The 27,112-nt window shown below is 37.9% G+C and overlaps 1 protein-coding gene across 1 annotated transcript in view; it reads left to right on the top strand.

The window, feature by feature from the left end:
• The first annotated feature begins 3,403 nt into the window (after positions 1-3,403).
• acvr2ba (activin A receptor type 2Ba) overlaps positions 3,404-27,112 on the top strand; it is a 57,738-nt gene continuing 34,029 nt past the window's right edge. The window contains exon 1 of the mRNA XM_083546976.1: positions 3,404-4,042. Coding sequence (XP_083403102.1) covers positions 3,991-4,042 — 52 coding nt within the window. The 5' untranslated portion in view covers positions 3,404-3,990. The remainder of the gene's footprint in view (positions 4,043-27,112) is intronic.

Genomic DNA, 27,112 nt, shown 5'->3' with positions numbered 1-27,112 from the left:
CTCTCTACTCAGCTATTTCATACACAGTCTCCAGTGATTACCAATCCCCAGCTCTCAACTCTGAGGTCTACGATCAATGCTGCCATCGCTTTTCTCTGTCTAAAAGCAGCTGAGACTGGAACTGCAGCCAAAAATACACATCAGTCCCACTGTTAGCTTTGTGTTGAATTATGTTGCCTATTTAATGGCTTTACTCTAGTTGTCATATATATTTTTATTTGTCTAAGTACTCTTTGGCAGACCTACTTAACACATTTTGTTTTTGGAGCAGGCACACAAGCATTCATTAGTTACTCTTAGGGAGGAGGTGGCATCAGCTTGAAAGTCACTGCGTCGGTTCGAAAATGGTTACTCTAATGTTGCTGCTAATGTTGCTGCCACCATTTAGAAAAGGCATTAACGTAGGCTTTTTTGGCGTTTCGTTTAGATATACAGTATAGGAAACTATATCTATGAGCCATTAAAGTTGCAAATATTTTTTTTCGCCCATAAACTTTTTTTTTTTTTTTTTTTACCCTACTGCAAATCATCGACTGCCAAAAGGGAAGCATTTGTTGTCTGAGCCTGGCTGTAAAAATAATTGCAGTATGTTAGTTACACTAATGCCATATGTTGAGGTTATTCTTAAATCAACTTTTATTGCAATAAACCTCTGTGGACGAAGCAGTACAAATTAAGCAAAGCATGATGCACTTTTTTTTTCAGATTTTTATATAATCTTCATTCATTAGTCTTTTTATTTGTTCCTCATTCCTTACATTTATTACACATGCATGGTTAGAACAGTTGAATCAATACACCACTAACAAAATCTCTAGAGGTTACACTATCTGTGTTATTAATTTCTTGTTAGTGTGCCTTATGATGAATATACTAGATATTTGTACAAATTGACACTCTATACTAACCCCTATTCTCCCACTCATTTATCCTGCTAATAAAGGGCTTGCAATATTGAATGTTTAACAGTAGTACATTAGTATTTTTTTTAGCCATTGTGTTTTGCTTTGCCCTACCACTATCAATTGAATTCACTACTGCTGCTACTGTTAATGATAACAATAATAGTTTGGCGTTTACAGTGGGCATTATTTAATCCTGAGCTCGACTTGATGTCAGTCTAGGGTCCTGCATGTTTTTCAGTCTCCACCTACCAGGTGGATTAACAATATTAAAGTGGTAAAGGTGCAAATAAGTGTGTAAATGTATTCCTGCCTTCTTGACATAGTCTCAGGATTCACTGTGACCCTGACTAGAATAAAGTCAGTATATATGAAGGTAGAATATATACAGTAGGAAAGAACATGTGGGAAGTTTAACACAATCAAATAGCATTGCTAAATTACATTAATAATTGATTTACAACTGCAAAGCCACCAGCATTAAGGACAATTCCTTTCACCCCTCTAATGGACTTTTCACCCTCGTACCATCTGGCAAATGGTAGCAGAGAATCCGTGCTACCGCAGGATTCCGGCATGAGCTTCTTCCCTGAGGCCGTCAGAGTACTCGATGCACTGCAGCCTCTCAGCACTCACCTGGATTAATCAAAACCTCCCAGCAGCTACCAATGTACATCTATCAATGTACACCTGCACTTTATAATGCTGCTATTGGACACTTTTACTATTATGACTCTTTTACCACTTCTCCTACAATCGATTACTGCTATCACACTCAATAGTTTACAGACAATTTTCTTCACACTTGCGTTTCCACTCAGCATGATTTTGTTGTCATGTCTAGTCGATGTTCGCTGTCCTGTGTATTTATTACCCTCTGTATTTATTGTATTCTCACACTGTCATATATGTCTTCTTTATGTAATAGTGTAAAGATGTGTTGCACTGTGGGCCGGGGGAAACCATGATACAATTCCGTTCCAGTGTGTGTGTGTGTGTGTGTGTGTGTGTATATATATATATATAATATGGAATAATATGCAAGCCCAAAATATGGCAAAATATTAGGCTTATAATTGTCCAAACACATGACTGCTCTGGAAATTAGTAAAAATTAAACAAATACTGTAAATCTCTCTCTGCTCTGTAACCATTTATGAGCTTGCAGTCAGGCTCTTGATGAGCAGCATCAGGTGTGGTTGATAACAAAATAATGACTAATCTTCTAAGAAAGCAAAGCAAGCCAGAAGGTATGTTTAAGTACAACGTTCTCGTCCAGACATGTTCATTTTATTCGTGTTCATTTTACATTAAACAATATATAATTATTGCAATTTTATTTGTGCATATGAGGTGAATATCTCATGTATTCACTTCACTGCAGCATAAATAAATGAATTGAGGCACATAGAGGGGTCTTTGGAGTGCATTTGTCTCTTTCTTGCTCATTTACTGACCAATGATTCGTTCTTGAGACCATTAAGGCTTAATATTTGCCATTTTGAGCATATCATTTTTCGACAGGATTGTAGAAAAAATACAAAAGAAAAATAATAAATTTATTTTCAATATAGATTTTAGACATACTTTCCTTTTTCAGGTTCCACTGATCGTGCATAATATCCAGACATCTTTGAGAACACATCTAGATACATCTTTAGTTATCTGTCATAAAGACAATCATTTATATTAAGATTGTTATTTACACATTGTTGCTATATGCATATTTTTTCGTGTAGTCTAATGCATTGAATGCTGTATCATTGTGTTGACCCCCTACCCTCACTGTCTACAGCAGGGGTCACCAACCTTTTTGAAACTGAGAGCTACTTCTTGGGTACCGATTAATGTGAAGGGCTACCAGTTTGATACACACAGTTTTCAGTTTGATCTGAAATTTGTTCAATTTACCTTTTATTATGTTATGATTAATAATGAATGATATTCATCTATGTAAAGACACTGGTCATGTTAATGATTTCTTATAATAATTATTAACAATGATTTAACAAAGTAGGAAACAGTAGTAGGAGGCTACTCATGTGGTCCCGCGGGCACCATGTTGGTGACCCCTGGTCTACAGTCTCTTAACTTTGTGCACCGTAATTCAACAGCTATTTGCACTACTGCTGTACATCATATGCTGCTGTATGTTTCTATTTGCACTATTGGTTGGATGCTGAGTGCATTTCATTTGTCTCTGCACTCTGTCCATGACAATAAAAGTTTAACCTGGGCTTTTTTTTTCTAACCTAATAAATGCTCACACGTACAGATTTAATGGTGGGCTGTAGTGGAGGAGGTTTAACAAGCATGCATTAGCACGCCATGAGAAGGAGAGAAAGGCATCTTATACAGGATAATCCATATATCGAGCGTATGTTCAGTATAGTCTCCCTGCGGCTTCCTACTCTTTCATTGCATCTCTCTCTCTCTCTCTCTCTCTCTCTCTCTCTCTTCCACTATCCCCCACTTTTTCCCCCTCCGCTTTGTATTGGAACATCCGGGTCTTTCCCGCTGGCTCGGCGCCGCTCCGCTCTCCCCGCAGCAGAAGCCATTTTGGACTCAGTTCAGTTTCTCCGCGTGTCAGTACGGGACCGTGTCCGTCATCACGGCCAAGGAAGGAAACCCGCAAACCGAGGGGAGAGCGTTAGCGAGCGCGTGGCTTGTTTCTTGTCCTCTTTATTTGTTTTTGTTTAGTTTTTTTCCCCCTCCTCTCTTGTCGTAGTACAGTGTTTCGTGTTGGCGCTTTGAGCGTGCATGCATGTGCGCGCGTGTGTGTGTGTTTTGCGCGCGCGCGCCCCCTCCATGGATGTGTCCGTCTTCTGAAGTTAACCGCGAGCTCGTGCGCTGCCGGTTTTTTTTTTTTTTTTTTTTTTCCTTTTCTTTTTTTTTTCTCTTTTGGGCTCGCGCACTCCACACGGTGTACAGGCAGGCCGCTTCTGGGGTTGTGTGCCGGCTGGGTGTTTCTTTGTATCCGTGTGTATGAGTGTGTCCCCCCTCTTGTGCTCAGTGTTTAAATGTTACTAACGAAGGGGAGATTAAAAAAGGGCAAAATCCGCTGCGCTGCTTTTCCAAAAAGAGGAATATGATCGCACCCTGGCTGACTTTTGCACTTCTTTTGGGAACTTTTGGTGCAGGTAAGTCATGCACTTTATTATTATTTTTAATAATATCTCCACAATTGAATTTTATGCATTAAAAAATGAATGCACACTAGGGACTAATCAGTGAGGCATTTGGGACACATTTTGTTTCATGCTTGTTTAATGTTTTGCATTGGTCAAGGTGGACGGATTTATTGAATATGCATCTAGTTCCGATTGTAAATTGTTTGTACCGTATATGTCCTTGCTCTATAACCCCGTTATGTCTCTGTCAGTTCATAAAACAAACACACACAAAAAAACCATTTTGAGCTTGATCAAGCGTGTGACAGAGCGATCAATGAGTTGCTCAATCTGGTCAGTGTAGAGTCGGATAAAGTAAATGAACCTGTGTGTGTGTGTGTGTGTGTGTGTGTGTGTGTGTGTTAGAGAAACGGTTAACAATAAATCGTGCTTCCTTTTACAGACCATGTGGGCTCGTGCTCTTTTTTCCCCCCACTTGATCTGGATCCCAAATTGCTTCCTGTTCGATTCCTTGTTCAGTATAAATATTGCAGCACGTGCGAATCAAAGCGTTCAAGCATCACCATTTATTCGTTTAAAAACAGTCAATTTGAGTTGTGTTTGCATGCATGAGTAAAATAGGTCGTTCCCATCTCCTCTTATTTATGTGCACGTGAAAGCAGAATGGGTTTGCATGACCTTTTTTTTTCTTTTTTTTTTTTATACCTTTGAATGTCCACTGGATTTGAGTGCTAGAGTTATGCATATTTATTTTTTGACTTCTTCCACTGCCAGCTGCTTTTGCTGTGTTGGTTTTTTTTCCCTTGTTTTGTTTGGTCTGTGTGTGTGTGTGCGCGCGTGTTTGGGTAGCTGCTTTTATGCCCTTTGCCTTTTGTTTGCTGTTTATTTAGTGTATTTTTTATTTATTTTATACACAGAACTGCAATGGCTGTAAATTAAGCCCGTATTTTTTTCTATACAGAAAGAAGTCCGATCCTACATCTGCTTTAAGTAAGCATAATGAGTAGTGGGTTTGGTAGTGATGGCATATAATGGTTGTATTCCAAACAACATGCTGCTGCAATATGATTCGAATGATTCCATGTACATAGATTATATCTCGATGTTTTCCCAGATAGGAAATCTGAGAAGCAGAGTTACTGCTATCGTAGATCCGGTGTAGTTTTTTTTTTGGTCTTTGTGTTTTCATGTGTTTTCAAACTGATATTATGAGTAGTTATTGCATAAGAGCATTTGGGATTGTTTGTCCACTGCTTTTAAAAATTGAGCACACTGGTTACTCCTCATGCAAAGAAACTTTGGAATAGCCTGTATTATATGGCGTAATTCTTTGTTTTGCAGGTTAGTATGCTACTCTTGTGTTCTTGAAGGAGGCAACCCTTGGATAAAAAAAGCCACAATTTTTTTTCAGGAGTGGTAAGACAAAATTGGGTCCAGTTGAAAGTAGTTTTTCCTGAAAGTGTGGTATATGTAGGAAAAGATACTTTGGTTCAACTCAAGACGTTTCAACTCGAGAAAGTAATTTTCACACGGCACAAACTCTCGGCGCTGGAGTGTTATGATCCGCGGTTTATTTTGTTCAAGTACATTCTAAGTGCTGCAGCGAAGTCATTTCGAGTTGTGCAAAGGTGAAAAACCACAGGGGGAAAAATTTACACGGTATTGCCTCATTTACTGTCACTTTGTCAAGTAGGCTTAAGAAGAAATGGCAAATCTGTGACCTGTGATATGGATCATGTGTGAGTCTGTGTGGGAGTATTTATAGACGCATTAGTCTTAAAACAGCCAAGTACCATCATTGACGTGCTAATGCATTAAAGTTGAGGGGGAAAAAACCCCAGATTTATTTACATGGGAAAGGTCCCATTAATAAATGGTATTCATAAAAGGTGATTTGCATCCCACTGTAAAGCTTTCAACAAATTAGCAGATAAAAAAAATGAGTATACATTCTACAAAAAATGCTTTGTCTGTGTGATTCGGTGCCATTTGCTAGTTGTTTTCAAGCTGATTTGTTGAATTGCCAGCTACTGGTATTGTCAAGCAGGCCAGAGGGTGCGCGGTAACACGGGGTGGGACGATAACAACAAATCCCTTCGGTGTGCCCTCGCTCGTTTTCAGATCATTGATGCTGGAATTGTAAATGATTTTGCTTTGCTGTGAGGGGCACATAAAACTTGATGTTTTGGCTGCTGCCTGCATTGTGTAATGGGCTTTGCTGACTGCATTCCAAGGCTCCCTGGCTAAAGGGAGGGGGGGGTTGGGGTGTGTGTGCACGTGTGTGTGCGCGCGTGTGCCTTTTAAACAGAAGTCCCTTGCGGGAAACAAAGGAGGCCTCTTTGCCTGGCCAGCCTGGATGGCTACGATTCTTCCTTTGCTGCTATTGTCAGCGTTGGTCTCTCGTTATTCATGGACCAGAGGCTCCTTTATCCTTAAGTTGTATGTTACGGCACACTCTCAGTATAGGGAATATCCAGCCATTTTGTCTTACAGCATAAGCGAGATCGAAAGAAGCGTTCGGGCGTGATTGTGCGACCGTTTCCTGGTGGGTGCGTAGGCATCTTGTTGATCATTTGCATTTTCTATACGCATATTACCGAGCAAGCATGAAGGAGCACATGCAAGGTCATGAAGCACAGATCCCAGCCAAAGAGCGTGCCACTTTGTTGTGTGTGTGCGTATATGTTTGCACATTTGTTTTTCCAGAGGCTCAGCCACATGGTGGAGGGGACGTGGGGAGGAAGGGAGGATGCAAAATGAGCTGAAACGGCCATCGTTTAGCCGAGTTCACCAGAGAAATGAAACGGGAGAGCACATCATGGTGCTGGCTTGTTTCCAGCATTACGGCTTTATTTGTTTGATTTGGTCTGTCATGGAGAGATTCTGTGGTACATGGATGGATCGAGGGGGAGGGGATGGAGAGAGAGAGAGGGAGGGAGAGTAAGAGAGAGCTAGGATCATGGGGGGACACTGAATGAGATGGGGGGATGGGTAGCTTCAAGAATTTAAAGAGACAGTACAAATGGTATCCTACACCATAATGCATTTGACAGGGAAATGATAAAGGTTTGATTTTGACGCAAAAACCAAGCCCTGTGTAAAGAGAGATGTATTTATCTTGTTCCATTTTTCATGTTGAAACACTATGCTATAGTACAGAGGTTACGCAACACGGGTTTGATCTGATTTACTTCACTGATTGAGCCGTAAACACCTCGTATAAAACCAGTTCCTGAAAACCAATATGCTTTACCTCTTCAGCATCTGAGGTAATAGCTGCACAGCAGGTTACACTGTTAATTACCACATTTTAATTGTTATTCGATGTTGGGTTATAATACAGACACTGCACAAAGCATCTTATAGCAACATGCAGTAATACAATCGTAGTATAGGGTCCCCCCCCCCCCCCATATCGCAAAGCATCACTTGACTTTTCTAATTTCACTCAAAATTTTTCCGTTTAGTCATCAATTTAAAATCATTTGATTATCTTTATCTATATATTACAAAACATTGCAACCCCGTCTATATGGATGTCTCTTAACTCAGACGACTGCAACAGCCTTCATTTCCTTGAAGCCTCGTCTGCACTGAAGCCCTCTGGCTGTCAAATCAGCTACTGTTGTAAACGCCTTACATTGCTACCTCGACTGCCAGTCCGAGCATGTTTGTAACTGTATCATCCTCCATGGCTATCAAAAGCGCAGAAGAATATGGTGTTGCTGACCAGAACTAAACAAAATATCTATCTATTTTTGCGCCGCGCACTGCCACGCGCCGCTTGTCCTCACAGTCACTTTCTCTTTCAGATTGTAACGACAACATGATAAATGGCGACAGGGGAAGAGATTTTATGGTAGACTCGTTTTTTGAATTAAGAAGGTTTTGGATTCTTTTGCTGGGAAAAGGCGACAAAGCAGTCAGCTTGTATATATATTTTTTTTTTACTGAATAAATGATCTTTTCATACCAAATATTCATACCGTGAAAAATTCCAACTCCCCCATCCCGTTATCCACCGCTCAAGTCCACAATAATCATTCCAGTTCATACAGATATCAGAATACTACATTATTGCATTTTATATTGGATTTTATTTTTGGATGAGTGGAACCAATATTTTACTCGTAAAGCGATAAAGGAAAAACTCCGAACGATGTAAAGTATGCTTGTTAAAAACAAGATCTTCAGTTTAAACATGACATTCATATGCTCTTATGGTGGAACGGCTTCCTGGTTTCAATCAGGCACAATATTAATGGGCGCCTTTTAGCGGCTTAATGTTTCAAATGATTAATCAGGCATTTATCAAGCCAAGAACGGTTAAATTAATTAAGTCACTGCAATCTGACAATCTCTATTTAAGGTTTTTACAAAGATATGAAAATATTTTTGGGGTTCTTGTGACCACTGTGTAACCCACACCAAACTTTGACTAGATATAAAGAACAGAGGCAGGTGGAATTTTTGGTGGTAGTTTATGTAGTTTTACTTTTTATTGCCACAATCATGCTTTTAAAGTTTAAGACAGGAGAACTGAAAAACACTGAACAAGTTTTTATTACTCTTAAATCTGTGTGAAATTTCATTGTCTAGCTGAGCTGCTAAAATCCATCCCAGAGACACTTTGCGTTGTGGTGTAAAAGCCCTCTTGGAACAGGAAAAGCTCATGTGGAGCTGATGTGTTTTCACTGCTTGTTTTGACAAGTTTAGCATGAGGAAAGCAAAACAGTTTCTTAGAAGTGTTTGTTAGAGATTTCTTAGAAGTTGTTTTTTTCTAGAACTAATAAGCTGTAAAGAAATTAATCAACCTTAACAAGAAGTGGCCTCACATTTAAAATGTGAGAAACCTGGTGCCTAAAATTCTAAAATGACCAAATCTAATAAAAAATGTCATCCAAAATACTGTAGATCCAATTCAGCTTTGTAGATCAAACGTTTGGTTAAAACTTTGTCCCGTTTTCTTCTAGTTAAAGAGCACGGAGAAGCTGTAATGTAATAAATATGCTTAACACACGCACCAGCTGTGGCTTTCATTTTTCAGCACACTGGAGTCATGTTGTTCTGTAACTGTGACTGATGCGAGTTGAGCATCTTGAGTAAAAACTGAATAAAATGTTTCAAACAAGAGGCATTTTAAATTCAGTGAAATGGCATTGAGTGCTGGCACCATTTAAATTGGGCTGTGATTGTGTGATAGTGTTGTGGGCTAAACAATGTATAATGCATTTACATTACCACAATAAACTGGATTTTAGAAGAAAAAGAGATTGTTTTGGGGAAGCAGAGGTCGATCCAACACAAGAAGAAAAAAAAAACCTATGGGCATGAATATTAATTTATTTTTCTTTTCAGAGATAGCACAATTTCACCCCCCCCCCCCTCCCCCCGTTTAAACTTGTGAGCGATATCTCTAACATATTTTAAAATAACCATTTAAAAAAACATAATTTTCTTAATAATTCTCACTCTAGTTAGGTCTTCCTGTTTCCTTCCCTGTTTGTTGACCAAACAAACAGATGACCATGATTGGCTGGTGTCAATCGATAGAGAAGAGTATCCCTTTGTCCCTGAAAGCATAGTTTTTCTCTCTTGGATTCCCTGTATCAGATAACTGTGGTATCACAAGTTAATGTACTGTATTCAAATATAGCAAGTTAGTTAGCTAGATACACATTTTTACATCCACTAGAGACGTCCTCAAGTAGTACTGCATCTGGCTATAAGCTGTGGTTCTGTCCTCACATCACACAAACTAATATTTGTTTTTTTTTGGCTAGCAGCTTTATTTTTCTATCTGTTTTTATCTTTCTTTTCCCCCTTAATATCCAATCCAGCATTTCCTGCTGACATCACATCAGTGCCATCTCCTCTTCGTTTTAGATGCTTATGTGGAATGAAATAACAGCGAGCAAAAGAAAAGCAGTTTTTTTTAAGAGAGCTGACAGAACCCTTAAACTACCACTTTGTTTTTTTGTTGAATGCTTCGTAAAAACCTGAGAGAGATCCATTTGTGTTGGATAAATATAGAGCAGACAGTAAAAAGAAGAAAAAAACCAAAACGGATGGAATCGGAATAATATTTATTTGCCATATTGATTTACATATTGGGAATTTGTCTTTGTGCTTGCCCACAACATGATGCATTCAACACACCATTTTAATACACAAATATTGCATTCGGTAATTAAATATTACACCGTAGGCAGAAATAATAGGATGAATTGTAATTTACGTTGTAGTGCGAGTGAGTGTGGATGAGTTGAGGGTTAAATAAAAAGACTGGTGCAATTGTTATGTAATAAGAATTAATGATGTCATGGCAATATTATTAAAATTATAAATTTAATTTAAAATTTCATTAAAATATTATTAAATAAATAGTAGTTTGTATAACTGTGTATTTTGTAATATGATTTTATAATACACTTAAAATAATGGCGATATTTTTAAAAACTACAATAATGAAGTATCTAGTGCAAGAACCAGGAATGCATTTATTAATAAAAGAAAATTGTGCAAGATTGCTTTTTACTGGTAGGTGCAGGAGCAGGTTATCAGGGGCGGAGTTATCAGAGGTGGCGTTATCATTGAGCAGATAGTGTTAATTATTATAATAGGTAATTAGAGGAGCTCCTATTACAGCTGGATGTGTCGTTGATGTTTTTTTGGGGTTTTCTTTTTCCTGCTCGCTATTTTGACCTGGTCAGGTAATGACAGATTGTAGCTGATCATGTCGATCAAACAGCACCAAACTCCAAGTAATGTGGAATGTATATATAATTTACTCCATCTTAATTAGTTGCAGATCCTTCAAACCCCACATTTAAAGTATGGTTTAATTTAATAAGTGGAGACGAAAATACTTGCATTCTAACAGAATGTCCCTGCGGCTTGCCTAGAATACCGCGCATCACTTTTAGTTAGCCTGCGTCCGTTGATGTCTTGCGTAAGCTATGTTTATAGAATAAGGAGTAGAAACTGCAAATGGGTTGTGAAATGCCTGATTTAAATGACCAACGTTCCTGGCAAAGAAGCTAAATACAAAAACCGAGACGTGGATCTTGGAGAGGATCCAGTGTGTTAGTGTGCATAGAATCTCAGGGTTTTTGTGGAAGATCTTGCGTGAAGGGCTTGACCTGTAGGCCTGCACTAATTGCTTGCACCATACTTGCGCTGTACTTGCACTAATGATCTGCTAATGGCTTTTTTAAACAAAGTGGACATTTGCCAAAGAAACTCGTGAGTTTTATCCATTTCTGTGAGGAACATATTATCTGAAGTACTGAGGCAAAGAATGAAACATGACTAAAGCTTCAGTTAGTTTGATCACACCAGCTACCTTTTTTTTTTTATGAATTAGAGCATTTTTCTGCTATTTTTTGCCACAATTTGCCCATTTTTTGTTTTTAAACATTACCCATGCCAGAAGCCTAAATTGGCTGTTACTTTAGTTCCCAGTTGAATCCACACCAAATTTTGAGATAATATTTGTATTAGTACACTGATAAAGAAATTGTTATAGTCTGGGTAACATTCATGTTAACTGTTGTCAACAAAAGAGTCGTAAGTAGGTCATGTAGCAGGATCCTGGTTAAATCAACTGTTACTTGCTTTATGTTTAACTGATTTTAGCATTGTATTTTGTTATACATTTCTACACATGTACAGAGATGTTTATTTGTACGTTCCTTTGTTCTGAGCAAGTGACTACTGTAAACTTGGACAAAACTGTAGAATGTAGGTTCATGTAAAAGCGTGTTTATGCAGAAATAATAAGGAACCAAGACTTTGCCAGTCTTGAGCGAGGGTTTTAAAAATACATTACAGTAACCATGAACAATACCTAGGAGTAGAAATCTTAATTGGTAATAAATCAGCAGTAATAAGAACAAAAGAATGAACTTTGTCAAATAGATTTACTGCAAAAGATTCATTATAAATTGACCAAGTTAGTGTTAGTGAACGTTATCATGACTTCTGCCTCAAGCTAGTTTAATTACGTCAGCGGTGTGCAAACAACATTCCAGTGGTAAATCTGATCTTACTAAAGGTCTAAATTGTAAATTTTCTGTGTAGTACAAAGTTAAGGCTGAGGCTGTAAGGCTGTGTTAAAGACGCTAAACTGTACTAATAAATAAAAACTTAATGTTCTCATAGCCAGCCTTAACACATCGACTTTGCATAAGGTGAGCTCCTGTTTAACAACAGTTATTGCCGTGTTTCCTTATCCTTTGTCACGGGGTCATATCCAGAAGCTGCACAGGTTTTTCCATAGAATGATTAGGAGGCTCTATTTACATCACTGATACTGATATGGAAATATTGATAACTTTTAAGAGCTGTCTTCTGCCTTTTGCTTCTTGTTCAACTGGAACCCAAACATCCACCAACTTCAGGAGGTGTCATTGTCTTTTCTACCGCACTTCGTTAGTTCCTAGAATGGAATGAAGCTGCCATGTTTGAAGTGGATTGTGGGGTTTTAAGCTTCTCACGGTGCTGTTGCGTGCTGCTGAGATGGCACCCTGTTTTCACCATCGTGTTTATTTGCTCCGCTGATAACGCTTATCAGGGACTAAGCCGCATGGCTGGAATGCGGTGCATAAACAATGATATTCCACAGGCCTTATCTGGCACAGGACGCCTCGCACACCACTGGCAGCTCTCAAAGTCCTCGTGAGCATGCAGAGGGACGAGATTAGCAGCACTCAAATGGAACCATGCCATGCTTTGTGCAGTTGTTGATCTTGCATAGCATGTGTTCTGGTTAGTACTAATCGTCATTTTTAACATACTGCACAAATAGTACCGGAGTTTGAAGGCAGTTTAATAAGAATGTACCAAGCTGAAGGGCTTTACAGTTATCGTTATCACTCTTCCTATTGAAATCGTTCGCCTTTAGGCCAAACCAAGCAGACAGCTATTGACACTGAGCTGACTGCTTAATGCAGAGGGTCCTCTACCTCGTTCGCCATCTAACTTTCTTTCTTGCCTGGGAAGAACAGCAATGGGAAACGTGGGGGTTGGGTTTTACTGAGGTCTTTTCAACACCAGACTGATGGCTCTTAGGTGCTGCTCTTGTGTGCATGTGTGTGTGTTTCCCATTTGTTTCCAAGGCTGGGGCCCTGTCTGGTGGAGGAGGCTGGGCCCCTGCAGAGGCTTCTTTGGCTTTTGTGTCTACACTGCATCAATGGGGGATGGGAACGAGGCTGGGGACTGCTGGACATTTCCTCCACATTGACAGCATGTCTCGCCAATCTGCATTATATTCTATGGTAAAGACAAAGAGAGAAAGAGCCCAATATATTTTGTCATTGTGTCTGACTTCAGGGACACCTGAAGGTCCCTCTTATAAAAGTACAGACATTATTTAATATAATATAATAAATAATAATATATTAGTGATTCAGCACACATCTTGCCATCTGAGCTCTTTTGTATTGTAAAATGTACTTTTCTATCTCAATCTGTTTGCAGTTATTTTAGATGTATCATTTAATTCCCATCTCTAGGTCCCCTGGTGGTCTAGTGGTTAGCATGCGGCGCTCTCACCGCTGCGACCCGGGTTCGATTCCCGGTCAGGGAACCATCCCCAGCCACTCTCAGTGCCGGTCCCAAGCCCGGATAAATAGGGGAGGGTTGCGTTAGGAAGGGCATCCAGCGTAAAACATATGCCAAATCAAACGTGCGGAGGATCCGCTGTGGCGACCCCTAACGGGAAAAGCCGAAAGATTTAATTCCCATCTCTGTTGTTGAAGTATGTGTAATTAAAATGCTTTCGACTTTATGTAATGCTATTGACTAGTACGTATCTAGCCCAGCATCCCTTTGTTTGATTATACATTTTTATATCTCTGCATGAAAAAAAAAAGAAAACATTTATATAAATGATTTTTTTTTATCCGTCTTTCGAAGCCTTCCTTTGTTTTATTTGTATTACGCTGGATCTTTTCAACTTAGACTTTTCAACTTTAGTTACATTTTAAACAATTAAAAAAACTTCACCAGACCTGGATCCCGATTTCTTTTTATCACACTTTCTTTTATAGTTTATGCTGAATTTTTGTAAATACCACAGAGAAGCTGATATTGTAACTTTAGTTTTTGTCACTGTGAAGCAAAATTTGTGAACAGGTTGTTGCTTGGCCTCGTCACCATGTGAGGTCACTTCATTATTCAGACTGCCTCTCTTCCGCCTGGACTCGGACATTTAGAGATGGAGATGTGGCAGATGCTTGTCCCATTCCCTCCCAGCTCCAGATGGAGGAATGCAGTGTGTAATCTTGACTCCCAGGCTCCTCTGGTGACCTCTCCGTCTTGTTCTCGATGTCCAGCTGTCGCAGACCATCAGTAGGCCTTTGTCAGTCTGCACATATGGTCCCATCTCATGAATTCTGTGTGAAAACACTGTAAAAACTACTCACATGGGACATTTCCGTTTTTTTTTTTGCTTAGTTTTAGAAATAATTTTAACACAATTAAATAATGTTTTCTTAGTGTTTTTTTTGTTGTTGTTTTTTTAGAGGAATAAAATGCAGAAAATGTTAGTTAATTTTTTTAGGTAAAAAAATTACATCACAATTTTAAAATTGTGGCATTAGACTAAAAGTTAGGATTTGATTTTTACAGATGTCAGTGCGTTCATTAAGTATTAGGACTGCAAAATATAAAAATGCTGATACAGGTTTTTGTTATTAAAGTGACCAGGGTTGCATTGTTGTACACCAATTTCAAAACTATTTCCATCAACAAATCAAACATTTGCACTTCAAAATTGACTTGTTCCAGGATTTTTTGTGCCTTTTTTTGATATGCAGTTCTTGTGAAAAACGCCCTGAGATCTGGCATCCATGCACATGAACGAGGGCAATGCATTTTGTTAAATTTTGTTGCATTCTAAACAAAGCAGCATTTGTCCCATTAATATGCCACTTAGATTCTGAACTGATATCAGACACACTTCTATTTTTAAGAAAAAAAAACCCAAGGCCCAAATTCTGGAAATGCTCATTTTTAAGGCAGATTGAATTTTGCACAACAATTTATCATTGCAAAAGGTAGCAAACAAGGCAGTCTTTTGGCTATCCATGATCTGCTTTAAGAGAGAGAACCAAGATCTTTATATTTTATTAAACATCCTCTCATTAAAGGTCATTAGAAAATTAAATAAACCCAAAATCATCTGTTCTGTGTATACATAAACATTTTATGGTATTTGTTAAAGCTAAACTTTCAGTCACATACATTAAAACTGGGTTGTTGAAGGATATATAGAAGGAGTGAGGCTTAAAGAGGATGTTTTCAGAGATGAGAGAACATGTCCTAAGGAGGAGACCCCAACAAGATATGTTTAGAGCATGAAGTCTCTTGGGGTGAAAGTGGAAATACACTGAGTTACTCCACAGGACAATACATCTTTGTTTCTGTTTCCATTGGAACCATATCACCTTACTCTGCCTGTGTTTGAGATGTGGCCTTCCTCAGGGAGTATGTTCTCTCTGATAATTTAGCATGCTCGTTCACAGGAAATCTTACCCTGAGGTTTTTTTGGGCCTGGCATGTAATCACAATTGGCTGAATTTAGGGCACTGTGGTGGAACACCAAAGCAGAAAAGTTAATTGTTAAATAAAAAAAATATTCATAAAAGAAAATCAGTAATCAACATTGAATAATTTGGTTGCTGTTAATGCACCAGGTATTTTTGTTGCATAACATTTTAGTTTGTTCATATATGTTCATAATATTCATATATTTGTTCACATATCACATAGTTTCAAATAAACAACTATTTCTTTTTGCTTGCAGAGTAAAGATGCGTTCTGTTTTTTATTTCTTTCTATGTGGATTTTTTTGCAAGTTTATTTTTAGTTGATATTCTAGTTTTCACATTTGTCAAAAGTGTGGCGGTTTTTCACTTGAACGTCCTTCAGAGTCTACATGCACCATAACGTTCGATTCATTACAAAGACATGAGCTAGACTCTGCTGAACATAACGTTCCTGATCTTAAATTAGCTACGTAAGCAGGTCTGAAATGATTTCTTGAGTAACTCATGTAATTCGATTACAAAAATTCATCGAAGCAAATTATTTAAACGCTTGAAAGTTTCCAAAGTTTGGGATTATTTCATACAAAAACATGAAGAAAACACCATAAAGTGCGATTACTGTTTTTTTTAAGTCATTAGAAATAGATTTTAAAATTTTTATTTATATACAGTGCGTACAAAAAGTCCCTCAACGGTGGCGCCATAGAGCAGGTAGTGGAGCACATTTTTTAAGACATGGCAATAAACACACGGGTTTAGTTCGTGGGAACTTTCACGCAGCTTTTCTGGAGAAAAGAAAACCACATCGCGATACTGTGCGAGATTTAATAACTAAATACATAAGTGAGAATAATTAAGTTTCATTAAACTAATATTTTCATTAAAAAATATTTTTTTATTTGCGGTCTGTAAGACTGAAGAAGACAGAGTGATGTTTTACACATGCTACGATCTAAATTCAAAGAAGGTTTAACTAGCTAAGTGCACCAGCTTAGCTATCTCTCCTATAAAGTTAGGTAACAGACTTCCTAGCTTGCTAACTAGCTGCTCTGATGCTAGCTTGACCGTTGTTCTGAGCTATAATGGTATAATTTTTATTGATTGCAATAAAGAGGTAAACAAATTGCATTTGTTCTAGAGCTCATTGTTTGAGAGTCACACATTTTATCTGTGAGAAAAAATAGGTTAGCACTGAGCATGTTTCTTTTTCAAGTTGTTAATGCAGGTGATTTTTTTCTGATTTTTTGGGTTTTATTGGGGGGGGGGGGGGGACTTGAGGATATGCCTGATAAGATGTATAAAATGGTACTTTGACAGCATGTCCCAGACTCAGTTGTGACCCACTTAAGAAGTCTCTTCAGACACTGAGAAGAAATTCCATTGTCTGGGTTTTCTACAATCCAGAACATGTTGGATTTTTGATGGGAAGGGAGTATTTTTTTTTCTTTTTCTTCTTCTCTCCCTCCTGACAAACTCCTCTTGTCCTTATTATGTCTACCTCCTGAAGCAGGGTTTTACACCCAGTGAAACGTCTGCCTTCCATCTTTTACGTTCCTGTTTTAACATTCTCTCTCTCTCTCTCTCTCTCGCTCGCTCTCTCTCTCGCTCGCTCTCTCTCTCGCTCGCTCTCTCGCTCGCTCGCTCGCTCATACACGCGCCGTGCAGCCTCAATTATCATTATTATTATTATTTTTTTCTTGCACAGAGCCTGAGGTTATGCGGTTGAGTTGTGGTTGGTGTGTTGCCAGTGGCTATAAATAGATTTGTGTCAGAGTTAGAATCTGAATGAGGGGGAGAGGCAGAGAAGGAAAAACCCTTTTTGGTATCCAGCTGGCTGCCTGCCAAACACCGGCAGAGTGGAGCCGAGCTGCTGAGTGTTTTCAGAGGCGATCAAGTAAAGAGGAGTGAAGAGCTTGCTTTTTGGGTTTTTGTCTGTGCATGTGTGTGTTGTCTCTTGAAATGAAAGGACTCCGAGGGTCTGTACGTTATCTTGCATCAGTACCTCTCCACACCGACTGAGTAGGGGGCAGTGATTGTCATCATGGCATTCATTCCTCCTCATTCCATAGAAAGCAGCTGTTCACTACGTTCTCATGCGAGGGAAATGGTGATTTCGAGCTGTACGAATGAAAACTCTTTGCAGTTTTGTGTGTTCCATTTTGATGGCACATCACGAGCATTTTGACACCCTGCAATTGATTGCAAACGGAATATATTATCTTTAAATTTGTTTTGCTCACGGTTGTTTTGGTGATATTACAGTTGTGCTGTCAGTGAATGTCAAGAAAATAAACCTACCCATTTCATCAGGGTTTTTTACTTTCATTAATAATATGCTGCATTATATATATATATATATATATATATATATATATATATATATATATATATATATATATATATATATATATATATATATATATATATATATATATATGGCTGTTCCTGAAATTACCTTTGTATATATTCATTAAAAATAAAGTGTGCCATGTTCACTGCTTTTTTCCATATCCTGTACTGTTTTCTCTTTTCTTTTTTTTTTTTTTTTTTTTTATACACAGAGATTTATAACACACTATAATTAGTATGTATGTAGACTAAACTATAGTGTCAAACCCAGCATATGGTAGGACGGCCAGATGTAGGCCTATGCATGTCTGGGTTGGTTTATTATCATGCAAATGTACTCATGGCCTTTTCATTATTAGCTTTTGTGGTCAGCAGACATAGGGTCATGGGTACAGCCATTAAAATGCAAATGGGGGCATGTGATCATATGGATTCTGTAATGTGTACTCTTGGAAAGGCAAGCATGCAAAGGCTTTAGGAGCGTTCGCGAGGCTAATCATGTTGTGGTGTGATCAGCTTTAAGTGTATTTTCCGTCACTTGCAAAGTTGCGAAGTAATTGTGTGTTGAAAGACATCTCTTCTGTGAGTCGATTCTCTGTGATTTACGTTCATTTGCTGAAATGTGAAGGATTGAGCTGGAGGTGTAACAGATTGAATGATCTCTTCCTAATGTTTTTCTTCTTCTAATATTAGTGTAAATAGGTAGTTAATTATGTAAAATGTACTACATTCGACTTACCGTGGAAGTTGGTTGGGTGGAAGTACCATGTGTTGGGTGGGAACAGGGACGTCTTCACTTTTACGTTTTGTTAGCAGCAAGATAGCCGACTATACCGTGATGTGTGTTATATTCTCCTCAATATACGGTTTAATTCTTAAACATGTTATAATGTATGTATGTTGATTGATCTTGTGTGTACACTCACTGGGCAAAAATGGTCATAAGTCATTGTTCAGGAAATTGGCAAGAATAAGGCTTGTAGATAAAGTAACTTAGTGTGGTAACTCTCATTTCATATGTTTCAGCCTTGTGGGTACATTATTGATGGCTTTTTACAGATTGATGAGTCAGGTGTATTATGTAGTTCAAAATGTTTAAATGTTGAATATCACATCCAACAGTTTAATCATTTTAATCAGTTTTATCTTGATTTTGCAGTGTACAAGAGTATACAAGTCAATTGCTTCATTGTGGCTAATTCTCTAACCACTAATTTGTTGTTGTGACTATTAAAAACAGATATGCATCAGAATGTACAGCAGAACTCAATAAAGTAAGCCCTTCTTTGTCTACTGATGACACTGTGTGCAGCCATGTTGCATTAAGTTCAACTCGTCGAGCCGCCATGTTGAAATAATCACTTCAAATTTCTATGTAGGAATTAGAAGTTTTAGCAGGGGCACGATTTTTTTATCAGGTGTTTTCTGGTCGGGGTTTGGACTTAAATTTATGACTACATCAATTGCAGCGTTACTCTGAATGAAGCGACAATAAAAGCCTAAAGCATGGTCATGATTGTTAAGGGAAAAAAAAATTAGATTTGAGGGTTTTGCTTGAAATTACTGCAGTCAGAAGCACAAACGCCAAAAAACTGTTGTAGACTGTTGTGATTTTGTAGTATGTAGATGCCGAGCAGAGTATTCGTGATAATACCCGTATGCAACTAACGATTACTTTGATCATTTATTAATTGGGCGTTTAATTCCCCCCCTTTCGATTAATCTTATAACGATTATTATAATTATTTTCCTATTTTTTTATTAAAATATTTTTTAATTAGATAATTTTCTTATTATTATTTAACTATATAAAACCCAAATTCAGGGTATCTATGTATAAAAGTGTACTTAAAGCATCCAAAAGCCACATATCGAGTTTAACTATCTTAAAGTTTCATATTTTATAAAGCTTATAGTGGCTGCTTTTTGAGGATTGCATGGGGGATTTCTCCTTGAACATATTTACTCGAGTTGTCTCTGTAAAAAACAAAAAGGCATTTAGGTATGCAAGGTAAAGCAATGTGTGTAAATTAACATTTGTATTGTTATTAATTATAAGTGCAGATGGCAAGTTAACAGCCATGCTTAAGAAAAAACAAAAACAAAATAAAACCTATAAAAAACTATAATGCAACATTGTTTTTGTTTATAAAAAAAAATAGTTTGTGCATTTTCTGAAGGTATAAGCATATGGAATATAATTAATTTAATTTTGTGTAATAATTAAATGGTGTATGCATAAATGAAATGTACAAACATTGAAAACAAACATTGGAACGTACTAAACCACAGTAAATCACGTTCGAAATCGGATAAGTGACTGTTCTAGCAGACAAATGCTATGAAAATAGAATGGAACGGAGAAACGCAGCGAGCTAACAGGATTGATTAAAAAGAAAGGAAAAAAATATGCATTGGTGTACAAATGCATTAGCTGAAAACCACAACAGTGATTTAAAATGTAATGTTTATCTTTATATTTAGCAATATATATTTAGCAATATCAACTGTCCCTATTACTCATGTTTTATGAAAAGTTATAAGTTGAAGCTTCTTTATAAATTCAGGGCTGTGAATGGATCACATGCATCGTGAGTTTGATGGATGGTCACTACGCGATGTTCACGCAACACAGTGCTGAATTAAATGTAATCTTGCCGTAGGCCATCTTTCTTTCTTTCTTTCTTTTCTTTATATTTGCAAGTTTGTGCATTACAAATGAAATAAGGCAGTGGGCCGTTTTATTTATTTATTTATTACATTTTTGGCCCAGGGGCCTAGAATTTAACAAGTGTGGTTTCAGTGGACATATGTGATTAATGGATTATCATTAATCATCGATTATATTGCTTAATTTCTTTTTTTTCTAAACTCGCAGTATATGTATTTCACTTGTCAAGAATCCAGGCAGACAAACCTTAAAACTTGCTGTCAGGAACAAGAGCACTGTTTTGGACAGAGGGTTATTTTTGAATGCTTTGAACTGCAGCAAATAAACAAGTCATGGATTTTTTTTTTTGTGTTTTTCTCCTAGAAAAAAATGATATAACAAGTCATTAAGAAAAGTGGTGCGAATACTGTAATCGTTGCTTAACGTTATTGGAGGTTGCGTTGATCTTTTTTTTTTTATTTTTTTTTTTATATACCTTGAACTGTGACATTGCTTTTAAATGAGCGCTGTAATTTTTTACAGATTTGTTCTAGTCTGGCGGAAATGAATCGCGTAGTACATGTAAAGAGTTAAATTGTTAGACGAGAGCATGTATCTCAACAGGTCATTTGTAACACTTTAGATTGCATTTGGGAGTTCACAGACTGCCATTATTAACACTGTGGCCTTGATTATTCAGAAGAGGAAACCTGCATTAAAGAGCATCAAGTCTTTATTTTTCCTGCATCAGAAATTTGCAGAGATTTGATGAGGGCTTGGTGGTGCCTTTCATCGTGCGTGTCGTTCGTCCTGCCAGTCTTTCATTACGCAATTCCACATTGAAACTAATTTGCAAATCACAAAAGAAACGCACAGGTACCACAGTCGAATGTTGTTATTGGCTGTGTAATTTGACCTCCTGAATCAGACAGTGGGCTTCAGCCTAAAGGCTTTTTGTTACCTGTCAGCCTCCCACTTTTCCAGTCATCGTGTTCATTTGTAAAACCAAGCAGCTGCTTCAACAATAACCCATTTTCATGCTGTGTGCTGTCAAGAGCATATTCATTAAAGCTGACTTTGGTGGAACGCAAAGTATTTTGCAGTGTGAAAGCCAGCTGCACTGCTTCGAAGACAGTATCTAATAGACTAACCAATCCAGAACCCCCCACAGGCCGAAGATTGTGACTCATCAGATTGACCAGTGCTGCAACTACTGCCATCTTAAAAAAAAAAAAAAAAAGGTACGCAACATAGATAAATTTAGTACAGATGACATTCCCAGATGTCCCAATTCATCCAGCTGAGCTGTTTGTGGAATATGATTACACTGCTGCTGGGGGAAATTGCGTAATGTGGAAGACTTGGCTTATGTTACACGTTTTCCTTTCAGAGCCAAACCCATTTCATTATTTTGTTTGTAACAACTAAAGCAAAATGAGCCAGAAATTTTACATTGCTATTAATTGCTTGGTGACTGAAATCAAGTATTTGACATGACCATACTGTAGTACAATTTTGTATGGAAGTCTGAATACTCTGAATCGTTTACCTGTGAACTGTTCTTGGTGGGTGGATTTGTTAAAATGTATTCTATATTTTAAGGGAGTATGATGTAATGGAGTGAAAAAAAGGCTTCTGGACATTTAACAGGGATGACTGTGTGTAGAATTCACTTCTCTGTCCCCAAGAATGTGTGTGTGTGTGTGTGTGTGTGTGTGTGTGTGTGTGTGTGTGTGTGTGTGTGTGTGTGTGTGTGTGTACAGTAAACGGACGCCACCCCAAAAATGCTTTTATTTTATATTGTTTAAACCGTACAATCATTCTCTCACACACTTTAAACACACACAGAAAACATTTGCAAGAATACAGTGAAATTTTGTGTAAATTCATAGAAACACTGTATCACATTTTTAGTGAGCACATGTACCGTCTAGTGTACAGATCTGTAGTAGCAAAAGCACTTTTATACATTGGTCTGGACAAGGGCGTTTGCCAAATGCCAAAAATCTAAATGTAGTAGCGTAGCCTATGCGCAGTTTCTCTGCTTGTTTATTGGTTGAAGTGTCGTATGATGTCAAAAAACAGGGGCTGAGTTATAGATACACGTTTACATGTGGAACATCACAATCCGAGTTCCCTCAGCAACATATTAAGTGAAGGTTTGTTTTGTCTCCGCCTTTTGCTTTGAGCGCATTTTTTATTACAGTAAAACCCCGTTGTACGAGCATAATTCATTCTTGAAAATTGCTCGTAGGTCCATCTGCTCGTACATTCGAACTAATTTTCCCCATAAGAATGAATGTAAAAGTGATTTAATCCGTTCCGAGACCTCATTCGATCAATCATTTCTGCACTTAAAAAGTATTTGTAGCCTATTTTAACAAACAAAAACACCGCAAATTACCGTAATGTAAACATAATTTAACACTGACCCATGTGGTAGTGGTTGATTGCGAGTGTGAGATGCACAACACGCTCATAACCTCCTCGGTTTCCATGGTAATTCTATTTACTTTCGTTTTCACAGCACCATCACTGATTTTCTTTGGAGACATTTTTCAAGATTTCTAGTGAAATAAAAATATAAAACTAAAAAAAGTTAAGTTTTTGCTGCACTGAACAATGAGAGCGACCGAGTGATACGTCATCAACTAAGAGACTGATGCGACGCTCCGCCGAAAACGGGGAACCGGCAGCGTGGGTTTGCTCGTGAAACAGGGTACAATTTTGCAAGTGAGGTCGCTCGTATCTCCGTTTGCTTGTACTATAGGTTGCTCGTACAACGGGGTTTTACTGTATTATTAAACTTGATAACATACACAACAGTGCCAGGGGTATTAAAAGAAACTGGAGTTAGCGCAGTGTCACTGTGGCTACTCGCTACATACCGGAAATCAGATTTGTTTTGTGCATGCAAAGAATCCATGGTTCTATCGTTAGCCGCTAACCAGGAAGCGGCTAGTGAGTAATACTGGCACTATGGATTTTTTTAGCTTTTATATTCAGCTTCAAGAATTTCTCTTTAGAGGAAAAAATCCTGACAATTCCACATATCAAGGGACTAATAAATGAAGGATGGAAGGAATGAAGACATTTGTTAAAGTATGCTGAAATAATTAGAACAGTTAAGTAGAACATATCTTTAGAAAATTTAATATTAAATGTAAAACGCACACATTTGCATATACATTTGTATTATCCATATGGAGTAAAACTATTTAATTTAATCTTTCCATTTATAAAATTGAATTCATTCAAATTAATTTGTGGCAATATTTTGATTTTTTCTATTTTTTTTTATTTTTATAAAATATGCATTTATGATTTTATATATTATTTAACCAAGCAGACATTTTATTAAAATTTGTTTTTTTAAATGTACACTGTTCAAATGTTAATGATCACAAATCTTATCATATCATAAACTGTGTTAATAAAAAAAACAAGACAAGCAATTTTATGTTTTGGATTTCTTCCCCCTGGAGAAATGGAGGTACTGGGAGAAAACAGTGAGGGTTGAGGAGAAGATTCAGGCTAAAGAACAAGACAAAGTTTCCAAAGTTTGGTATAATTTTAAACGAAAACATGAAGAAAACACAGTATAGTGCGTTTACCTGTTTTAAAGAAATTAGAAATGAATATTTATTTATGATTTTTCATCATCATAAATGACAGCATAAATGATCTATGTGGGACTGTTCACTGCAAGTTCTGGGTCATCCATGTTATCCAAGCTTCTAGCCTCAAAGGAAACAGTTGAATGCCATTACTCTCTCTGCTTTGAAGGTGATAGTGGAGATGTCTGGGAGATGGCTGATGTTCCAACAGTCAGAAAGCAAGGGAGCCTCTATGAGTTCAGTTGAGTGCACCTAACAGATTGGGGAAAGGGGGGATTCCTTGGTTTGACAGAAAATATATCTAATACATCTAATTGCACATACAATCCCAATTCCAAAGAAGTTGGGAAGAATGTAGATAAAAACAATGCAATGATTTTCCGAACTCATTAAATCATATTCTATTTACAATAGAAAATAAAAACCTTTCAGCATTGATGGTACATTTCCAGATGTGTAAGCTTGCCCATTCTTTAGGCACTAATTCACCCCCACACTGATGATAAGCTAGATGGTCCCTCTCTTTTAGTCCTTTTTGGATTATGAAATTTTTTTACAATTTTCAATTCTGCTGACTACAGAACGGTTTTCCTCTTTGTCTTTTTAAAGTAAATTTTTCATTATATTTGGCCCAGAATGTTCACATATGGCTTCTTCTTTGATCTGCAGTTTCTGATGACACGGTGAACTGTGTTCACAGACAGTGCAGTGAATTCCATTACAGAATCATGCTCTCTTTTAATGCAGGGTCGCGTCGCCTGAGAGCGTCCAATACTGATTTTTGCCTTTGTGCATATGATTTTTCCATATTCTCTGAATTTTTGGTGTGGATTAGGATTCAAAGTCTTGCAGAATTGAGAAACATTATTCCGAAATTGTTCCACAATTTGTAGAAAGTTCTTCTTAGCTTGTTGAACCTCTGCCTATTTTTACTTCTAAAAGACTCTGCATCTCTCATACATTTATTTTTATATCCCATAAAAGTCCTGTTGCCATTTAACCTAATTGCAAAATGTTCCTTCCCCCTGGTGGTCTAGTGGTTAGCATGCGGCGCTCTCACCGCTGCGGCCCAGGTTCGATTTCCGGTCAGGGAACCAACCCCAGCCACTCTTAGTGCCAGTCCCAAGCCCGGATAAATGGGGAGGGTTGCGTTAGGAAGGGCATCCAGCGTAAAAACGTGCCAAATCAAACATGCGGATGATCCGCTGTGGCGACCCCTAACGGGAGAAGCCGAAAGAAATTGCAAAATGTTCCTCCAGTTTTTTATTTTAGTAGCACTTACTTTTCTAGCTTTTTGTTGCCCCAACAAGTTTTTTCAGATGTGTTATGGCCATGAAATTAAAATGACTTAAAAAAAAAAAAAAAAACCTTAATGTAAAGATTTCCTCAGTTTAAACATTTGATATGTTTTCTCTGTTGTAGTGTAAATAAGACATGGGTTTATAAGATTTGCAAATCATTGCATTCTGTTTTTATTTATATTAAGCCTTTTTTCTCCCAACTTTTTGGGGTTGTAATGTAATTGGAGTAAATATGAATACTTCTAATGAACAGCATTTCTGCAGTGTTCATTGTGCCAGGAGTTTATCACTGCAGCACAAGGGCTGGTAGACTCTTTTCTAAGGCAATGCTTTGTGTCTGGCTCCTTTTTAAATGCATTAATGGACTCTGGATAACAATAACAGGCCTTTTTTCCATCAGTGACAAAGCAGCCTACTGCACACAGCTCACATCCTTTCTTGTTCTTCCTTCTGCACTGAACTCATGTTTATGCTCCTATTTTTCCCCTAAGAAGTGCTCAGACGCAGATGTTAATTAACTTGTAATGTTCTCCAACAGAATAGACAGCTGTGCTGAATGAATTTATTGCATCACCTCAGTCAGGACAAGCATCGCGTTTAAAGGGCAGCAATAAAAATGGAGTCCTTTATGCCTTATGCTGAGTCACACGTAGGTGTAACACTAGACTCTGTTCTCCCAGGGGAGGGCCGTGCATCATTTATTGATCTTGCCATCTTAAAGGCACACACCATACTGTTGGTGCTTAATTTTAATGTTATGATCTGACCAGTTTATCATGATTGTGTTTTTTTCTTTTATTTGAAAATTGGCAAAATTGCATGTCTCTGTGCTTCTGAGAACACCAATGTTGTTAGCAATACATTACACGTCCACTGCTAATTCCACTTGAAAGCTAGAAAAAGTCCAGCTGGGTAAATATATGCAGCACGCTGCTGTTGAATTCAGGAAAAAGAGGACTGTTATTGTGTGACCTGCCGGAAGCCTAAAGCAGTGCAGCAGAAAACCTGGTTTGCTAATTGGGAGATTTCTATTTATTTATTTTTTGTCCAGTTGTCAAGTCAGCTGTGTTGTGAGCTACCACCTCTGTATTCCACTCATTTCGCTGAGCGGTGAGAGGAGTGGGGAATAAGTTTTGACTGAATTTATTTCTCAGCTACTGGTCCCCTGTTCAAGTGATACTGTATGCCAAATACAAGAGTGCAGCTATGAGTTCACCGACTGGGCAGGGCTTAGCAGCACAGGCTTTGGCTCAAACTCACCTCAGGCCTAGAAAAGAGGCTAAGTTGGCACGCTGTGGCAAGGCAGGGCAAATCTTGGCCTTGGTGAAATTCTTACATGAAGGGGTCAAGGGTGGTGGTGGGTCCTCAAAAAGTATTAGTTTCTGTCCATGGGCTATGAAACCATAGCCATTCATAGTAAAGAGGTGAGACAACAAACCTAAACATACTGATGGGATGAATGACATCCTTTCCCCCCTCTCCCTCTGCCGATCACAGACTATAGCCAGTCATTGGCATTTGTTAGCTTGTGTTTAGATAATGTGGCAGACAGAAACTTTCCTCCTAGCATGTTGTGCTGCCCTGTGAGGCTGCATGAGAAGCAGTTGGAA

Source organism: Silurus aristotelis, assembly GCF_946808225.1.
Source record: "Silurus aristotelis genome assembly, chromosome: 1".
Taxonomy (NCBI): Eukaryota; Metazoa; Chordata; class Actinopteri; order Siluriformes; family Siluridae; genus Silurus; species Silurus aristotelis.
This window is presented reverse-complemented; position numbering and strand designations above follow the sequence as displayed.